The sequence below is a fragment of the Vombatus ursinus genome, unplaced genomic scaffold (assembly GCF_900497805.2).
Source record: "Vombatus ursinus unplaced genomic scaffold, bare-nosed wombat genome assembly UNPS02014770.1, whole genome shotgun sequence".
NCBI lineage: Eukaryota > Metazoa > Chordata > Mammalia > Diprotodontia > Vombatidae > Vombatus > Vombatus ursinus.
In genome coordinates, this window is record NW_020954548.1 from 25,806,680 (window position 1) to 25,815,524 (window position 8,845).

At 39.4% G+C, this 8,845-nt stretch overlaps 1 protein-coding gene across 1 annotated transcript in view; it reads right to left on the reverse strand.

Annotated features, from left to right (window-relative positions):
* RCL1 (RNA terminal phosphate cyclase like 1) overlaps positions 1 to 7,248 on the reverse strand; it is a 55,020-nt gene extending 47,772 nt beyond the window's left edge. The window contains exon 1 of the mRNA XM_027863074.1: positions 7,215 to 7,248. Within this exon, the coding sequence (XP_027718875.1) occupies positions 7,215 to 7,248 (34 nt within the window). The remainder of the gene's footprint in view (positions 1 to 7,214) is intronic.
* Between the last annotated feature and the right edge of the window lie 1,597 nt (positions 7,249 to 8,845).

Consider the following 8,845-nt stretch of genomic DNA (forward strand, 5'->3'; position numbering starts at 1 on the left):
GCTTTTCTCCCCCCTCATTCACACAACCAATTAATATGGTGGAAAGAGTAGGACTGAATTTAGAGTAAGAAGTACATACTGGATCTGCTAATTATTCCTTGTGTGAAGGCAAGCCACTTTCCCCTTCAGTCTCAGTTTCTCCATCTGTAAAATGAAGGAGTTGACCTCTAAGGTCCCTTCCAGTTCTACCCCTACAAAATACACTCATTCATCATGTATAGAAATGTACAGCCTCACTAGCAATTTAAACTAATGCAAATTAAAACAACTTTCAGGATAACATAAGCCTATTTATCTAGCAAAAAATAAATATGTAGGGTATCCCAAAAGTCTTAGCAATTTAAAGGATTTGAGTTATTAAAGCTTTAAAATACAGTAAGGCTTTTGAGATGCCATGATTATGATAAAGAAGGGGCAGAGTGACACTGTGAGCATAGGACTGGCCTTTGAACCAAGAGGCCTGTGTGAAAGTCCTGCCTCAGACACATACTAGCTACTATTGGCGAATCATTTAACCACTCAGGGTCCTAAAGCAAGTCTCTCAGACAAGAAGACACTGACAAGTTGTGGATCTGCATGGGAGTTCACATTCTTGGAGTGCACTAGTCCCAACACATTTGAAAAATATCATTATAAATTTGTTGAAACAACAAAAAAACCAATGCGTATGATGGAAACTGTCATCAGGCCAGCAGTGGAGAAACAGGGTCAGTTGGTAATTGTTGGTGCCATAGTTAGTTCAGTCCTGGATTTCCACTTAAAAATATGCATATAGTCACCTAACCATACAAGATCTCAAACTGTATCATAAAGCAGTAATCATCAAAACAATCTGATCCTAGCTAAGAAATAGAGCAGTAGATCAGTGGAATAGATTAGGTACACAATACATTGCAGTAAATGACCATAGTAATTTAGTATTTGATAAACCCAAAGATCCAAGCTTTTGGGACAAAAACTCATTATTTGACAAAAACTGCTGAGAAAACTGGAAAACAGTAAGGCAGAAACTAGGTGTAGACCAACAACCAAAATTAGGTCAAAATGGTAACATGATTTAGACATAAAGGGTGATACCATAACCAAATTAGGGGTGCATGGAATAGTTTACCTTTCAGATTTATGGATAAGGGAAGAATTTAGTACCAAAGAAGAGACAGAGAACATTACAGAATGTATAAGCAAAACCTATGCAACCAAGATTAGAAAGAAAGCAAAAAACTGGGGACAAAAAAATTTACAGCAAGTATCTCTGACAAAGGCCTCATTTCTCAAATATATAAAGACCTGAATTAAATTTATAAGACTACAAATCATTCTCCAATTGATAAATGGTCAAAGAATATGAATAGGCAGTTTTCAGAAGAAGAAATCAAAGCTATCAATAATCAAATGAAAAAAATTCTCTAAATCACTATTGATTAAAGAAATGAAACTTAAAACAACATCACACTTATCAGATTGCCTAACATGACAAAACCAGAAAATGATAAATGTTGGAGAAGATGTAGGAAAATTGGAATACTAATACATTGTCGGTGGAGTTGTGAACTGATCCAATCATTCTGGAGAGTCATTTGGAACTATACCCAAAGGGCAATTAAGCTGTGCATACACTTTGATCTAGCAATACCACTACTATGGCTATGTCCCAAAGAGATTTTAAAAAAAGGGAAAAGGACCTATTTGTACAAGGATATTTATAGCAGCTCTTTTTTGTGGTGGCAAAGAATTGGAAATTGAGGGGATGTCCATCAATTGGGGAATGGCTGAAAAAGTTGTGGTATATGATTGTAATGGAACAATTGTCATGCTATAAGAAATAATGAGCAGGATGATTTCAGAAAAACCTGGAAAGACTTACATGAACAGATGCAGAGAGAAATGAGCAGAACTAGGAGAACATTGTACACAGTAACAGCAATTGCTATACAGTTACCAACTGTGAATGACTTCTTAGCTCTTCTCAGCAATACAATGATCCAAGACAATCCCAAAGGACTCATAATGAAAAATGTTATCTGCTCCAGAAAAAGAACTGATGGAGTCTGAATATAGACCAAAGCATACAATTTTTCTTTCTTTCTTTTTCCTTTCTTTCTTTCTTCTTTCTCTTTCTTTCTTTCTTCCTTCTTTTCTTCTTTCCTTCTTTTGTTCCTTTTGCTTTTTTTTGTGGGGGGAGTTTGAATTTTCTTTCACAAAATGACTAATATGGAAATATGTATTACATGACTGTACATGGATAACCTATAATCAGAATACTTACTGGCTCAGAGATGGGGGAAGAAAGGGAAGGTAGAAGGGATAGCATTTAGAACTCAAAATTTTAAAAAATTAATGTTAAAATTGTTTTTACATGTAATTAGGGAAAATAAAATATTATTTAAAGAAAGAAATATGTATATAACATGAGTACAAAATTATTTCTTCAATTTGGCTATTCTATTGTACACATGGCAGGGACTGTTGCATTGGTACAATGTAGTAGTTTTATACCCTTTGCTTGCTTTCAATGTTTTGTCCCTTTTGAGTTCTCACATGCCCACATAGAAGTGATTTCTAGAGAAGTTTTGCAGCAATAAAATCCCAGACACATTCAGAGCCTGATTGCTTCTTGCCTGTGGTCTTGGTATCTGTTATAACAAACCGTACTCACCATGAAAATGGAATTCTGGCTATCTAAACAACAGGTAGCATAAAAATCCATTCTCCAATACTTCTGATAAATGATTTTGGTAGCTGTACAGATCCTAAAATTAAAACAGATATTTTTACATACCTTGAAAAATTTAGTGGGGGTCAGTAAGTTTTGTGGAATTCTTACCTAGGGGTAATTTCCTTCTACCATGAAGGAGGAAAAAGAGAGAGAGAGAAAGAGAGATTAAAGCTGTTGAACAGAAACAGGTTGTACTCCTGACAGTTTGTAAGTCCCAGACATCTATCAGCACTTTATTGTTGTTGTTGTGTTTGCCCTTTGTTTTTGAAGAGGACTATGACATCAGGAAGATGATGACATGACTTGCAATTGACTTTGTTTTGAGTGAGGGAGGGCCATGCAAGGTTACCAGCCTCACTTTCTCCTCCAGAGTCATCTGGGTCCAGTGACCAGACATTCATCAGGACAACTGGCAACCATCACTACCAGGAGAAGTCATAATAGTATCCCTCACTTCATTTGCTGTACCTATGGCTAAAGTGTTTGATGAATTTGTGGAATTACTGAAAGTGCACTTCTTACTAGCACTATCAGGCATTAACTTAACCTCTCTGAGTGTCAGGTTTATTATCTATAAAATGAGAATAAAAATACTTGAGTGGCTGATTTAGCTTTTCCTTGATGCATTTAGATGCTATGCAATTTGGTACATATATGTTAAAAATTGATTTTAATTCATAGTCTATGGTACCTTTTAGCATAATCTAGTTTTCATGTTTATTTATCTCTTTATATCAAGTCGATTTTTACCTTGGTGGAAATGATAATCCCTCCCTTTCCTTTCCCTTCCCTTTCTTTCCTTTCCTTTCCCTTCCCTTCCCTTCCCTTCCCTTCCCTTTCCTTCCCTTCACTTCCCTCCCCTTCCCTCCTTCACAGCCCTCCCTCACTTAAATCCAATTCACTTGAAAGTCATGACATCACCTTCCTGATGTCATGGTCTCTCTGAGAATGAAGGACAAACCACAACAGCAACAACAAATAATTTTGTCCCAGCCCTTTACTTTTAAATCAGAGTAAATCTTTAGGTTTTAGGTGTGTTTGCTATAAACAACATATTGGATTCTGCTTTCTAATCCATTTGGTTATCCTCTTCAGTTTTTTGGTGGAGGTCATTACATTCACATTCACAGTTATAATCATCCATGTTGTATTTCCATCCATTCTGTTCTCTTATACTTTGTCCTTTCTTTGCACCTCCTGTTCAACCCCTTTCTTTACAAATAAGAAGAGGGTTGTAAGAAAGAAGCACTGTGCTTAATACAAGTGTTCCATGCTTGATAGATTCTGCATCCAACCCCCTTAACCCCTTTTTTTCTTCTCTTTACCAGACTCCAAAGGTTTTGACCCTTTTTTCCTATTAAAACTTCTCCTGATGATCCACCCTCTGAAATATTATTAGAGTTTGTTTTGCTTATAATTAATCCCTCCCTGAAGTTATCCTCCTTTAAGGTCAAATCCAGCCCACCCGTTTTTGTACCAGCTGGCCAGCTAAGAATAATTTTAACATTTTTAAATAAAGTATTGTTTTTTAAAAGTACACACACACACACACACACACACACACACACACACACACACATAAATTTTTTTGAACATTCTTAGCTCAAAGGCCCTATGGCTAGATTTGGCCCTTGGGCCACAGCTTACCAAAAATCTGTCTTAGATGTCTTTTCCAACTCTACACAGGTTGCTATGTGTATGAAATGAGCTAATTCAGCAAATGCCTTCTAGATACATTATGATGACTCTATTTTGCCAACAACCTCCATTTTGTTATTTCCTATAAATCACCTGATTTGGGAGAATTCCATTCACTCTCCCCATCCCGACGTGAAAAGTACCCAATCTTTCCTCCAATAAAAAATTAGATTACTTAATCCTATATCCTGTTTTGAATCTTATTTATTGTTTTCTTTTAATGTATAAAAATCCATACAAAATCTGTATTTGGGGTCTTTGTGCCTATTGAGGGGCCTTTGACCTGGTCTATTATGGATGCTCTGCTAATAAATCACATAGCTTGGACTTTGTTTCCTCAATTAATATAAATCCACTCGTGACAGTTTTTTGGTGAGTCAATTGATTGAGAGGGGCCCTGGGCCCTGGGATGTCCTCTTAGAACTCCTTAGAGTGTGGTTTGGCTGATTTTTAACTAAGGTACTTCTTGGTAGAAGACTGTCCCAGAAGTCAGATTCCCCCTTAATCTCAAATTCTTTCAAGCTAAGATAAGGTCCCACACATTGGGAAAGCTCCCTTAAGGATCTGGTAATAGTATCCTGAAGGGAACCCTCCTGGAAAAATTTCTTATATATCAGGACCAGAGGAAGCTCCTGGTTCAAACAGGAATGACAGAAAAAGCACGCTATTGAATTACGTGAAATTTTGTCTAAAACTTCAAGAGATTCAGCTGATAATTTGCTTTGGCTCCAATATGGCACTTTTGAATATTACAAACTAAAAAAATTGAGGCTAGCTATTGAAAAATCTCATCCATACCAAATAGAATAATGATTTTGCCAGGCTTCTTTATCTGAATACCTATGCACAATACCCCCAATAGGTTTTCTTCTCTATATCCTGTCCTGTCCTTTCCTCTTCAACTGCTTTCTCCTAGCACTTACCTCTCTACCATTTTGGCTTCTCCTCTTCCTCTTCCATCTTATCCCATCTCCTATTATGACAGGAGATTTGATCTTTTTTGCCACATGGAGAAGAGATGCTCCTAAATTTGATGAGGCTCCTAGGGCTATTATGACCCAATTTCAGGCCATTTTTAGAGATTATAACTCTAGCTGGAGAGATATAACTGATTTAATGGAGACTTTACTCTCTTGGGGAAAGGACTGCCATTATTGAGGAGTATCTGCTGGCCCTATGGGTCTTCCTAATTGGCCACTACAAGACCCTCATTGGAACCTAAAATTTCTGCCTACTACACCAGGCTACAGCAATCTAGGGAATCTTTGATCAGGGGCATGGAAACATGAGCTATCCATTCCGAAAATTGGAGTAAGTTCCAAGAAACTGTCTAGGAAGAAAATTAAACCCCTAACCACTTTTATGACAGGTTGTCTAAGAATGCTAAGCAGTGTGTGGGATTAGATCCACTCAATCTGAGAGATGTGAGAATTATTCATTCTCTTTCGTTAGGCAATCCATGCCAGAAATACGAAAATATTTTCATAAGAATTGCCCTGAATGGCATGAAAAGGGTATTGGTGAGCTTAAAAGCATCACTCAATATGTTTATGAAGGGAGAAATAAAGAGGAGAAACCTAAGCCCAAACCTCATACAGTCTTGGCCCCTGCCCAAGCAGCTTCGGCTCCCTTCCAAGCTTGGGTCCCTGCCCAAGCAGCTCTGGATCCCATTCAAGATGTATCAGGGAAGTGGGGTAGGGGCTGCACCAGTGACTTTATTGTCACAAAAAGGGCCATTTTGCCAGAGAATGTAGAAAGAGCAAGTGAGACTTAAGGAATAGGAATAGAGGGGACCCTGGAGGAGCCCAGGGAGGGTCTTTGGCCTGAGAGTACAGGGGAGGGGCAGAGACCTTGGATTCTGAGAAGGATTTTTTATTTTTCCCCTGATCCCGATGTCTTTGCCCCAAGTATTCCAGTCTCTGCCTCTCCCTGCACCAGTGAACCCCATGTTTCCCTTAAAGTTGGTGACATAATTTACAGGTGCTTATTGGATACTGGGCCTTCTAATTCAGTTTTGATATAGAAACCAGATTCTGATGGTACTTCTATTGGATCTCTAAATGTTGTCAGGATCCTCGAAGAGGCCTCAAAGCATCCCCAAATTGTTTCCCCATATGGTAACTCTTGACACCCTGTCAGTAGAGCACTTTCTCCTTATTCCCAATATCCTGTCAACCTGTTAGGCTGTGCTGTCCTTTATAAACTTATGTTTCCCCTGGTGGCTCTCTAACTTTCCATCTCTCAATGGAGAGAGTCCAGAGTAAAGTCTGAGTTTTCCACCTTACATCTCCGACTCTCTGTGGACTATTCCTATCCTCCTTGTTAAGAAACCCAAGCCAGGCCCTGATGGTAAACCTGTTTATTGCTCTGTGCAAGATTTATGCACTGTTAGTGCTTACGTTCTACCTGAACACCCAGTAGTCCCCAATCTTGCAATCATTATCTCTTCAAATCCCTGTGAGGCTACCTGTTTTACTATGACAAATCTTTGCTCAGCATTTTTTTTTAAAGCATTCTCATTCACCTAGACCTCAGCACCTGTTTGCCTTCACCTGGAATAACACACAAAGTATGTGGACTCATCTGCTTCAAGGGTATGCAAAAAGTCCCAATTTTTTAATCTCAAATTTTACAACGGCATTTAGCTTTCATCACTTTCAAGGGCTCCTCTCTGGATCAATACATTGATGAGCTCCTACTATTGGCATTCAATGTCAAGGCTTGCTAAGATAACAGCTATCATCTTCTCCAATGTTAGCTGAGGGGTGATAAGGTTTCTAAATCAAAGGTACAGCAGTACCTGCTCCAGGTGGAGCAGGTCTGTCTGTGGGCATTTGCTCTGTTTCCCCAAAGTGCATACAAACTCTTTCACAGTTGTCAGTTCTCACAACCAAAAGACAATTTCATGCTATTTTTGGGGCAGCTGGATATTGCCATCAGTGGGTTCTCTTTTGGTGAGATCATTCAGCCTTTAGTTTTCCTAACCAAAGATAACGTTTCAGAACCATTGCAGCTTGAACCAGAACTTCTTACTGCCCTTACAGACCTCAAGAAAGCCCTGTTATCAGCCCCAGCACTGAGACTTCCAGATAATAGTAAGCCTTTTTCTCTTTTAATATGTGAACATTAACAGATGGCTTCCAGCTTCCTCATTCAATCCCTTGGATCCTTGCTTTGCCCTGTAGCATATTATTCTTCTCAACTAGATTCAGAGGCTGCAGAAACTCTGCCCAGTTGGTGAGTGGTAGCAGCCACCACCATTTTGGTTGAAAAGGCATATGACTTTTTTTTTTTTTTGTGAGGCAATTCAGGTTAAGTGACTTGACCAGGGTCACACAGCTAGTGAATATCATGTGTCTGAGGCCAGATTTGAACTCAGGTCCTCCCGACCCCAGGGTGGGTACTGTGCCACCTAGCTGCCCCATGATTTGGTTTTAGAGACCCCGCTTGTAATGCAGTGCCCTCATGAGGTTGAGGATCTCTTCTTGAGACATTGCATTCAAGCTTTCTCTGATCAAAGACTTGCTAGATAGGAAGTAATTTTATTGGGCAAAGAAAAGTGACTCTGAAGTCTTGTTCAGTTCTCAACTTAGCCATGTTAATCCCTGATATACCTACCAAAGAGGTATATCTCCATGACTGTTCCTCTGTTGTTGACATGGGTGAGAAACCCCACAGTGACCCTTGTGACACCCCCTTGCAGAACCCCGTATACATCCTGTACATCGATGGTTCCTCTTTTATGAGAGATGACACCTGGTACACAGGCACTGCCATGGTCTCTGACCTTGACACTGTTTGGGCAGCCTCTCTGTCACCTAGCCTCAGCACCCAAACTGCCTAACTGATTGCACTTACACAAGCTTGCCATCTGGCTGACAAAGTGCAACCATCTACATGTGATGCCTTTGGAGTTTGTCAGGCTGTCAGGATGCTATGATTGCAGAGGGGTGCCTTGATTTCTGGTAAGATCATTGCAAATGCACTATACATAGATGAACTTTTAGCTACCTTACAACTTCTTAGCTCTGGCTTGTCCATTCTCCTACTCACACTAATGGTACTGACCCTATTTCAAGAGTAACAATTATGCTGACACGGCTATAAAACTTGCTGCCCTTGAGGGCTCCTGGCATCTCTTTCCTCTTTCTGCTTCTGATAATGTTGACCTCTCTCTTTTACAATGACTCTGAAATTGCAAAGTAGAAACAGTGTTTTCATGCCAAGCAGGTTATCTGGGGTCTGGATGACTGTGGAAGGAAAACCACTCCTGTCTCAGGGTTTCTATCATCAGGTATGCCTGTCTGTCCTTAAGGAAGGCCATTTTGGCACACAAGGAATTGTTGATACTATTAGAAGGACATGGATCACCCGTATATTTGTGCCTCTTGTCCTACTCGTCAGGCGTTTAATCAACATGCATTCTGTCTC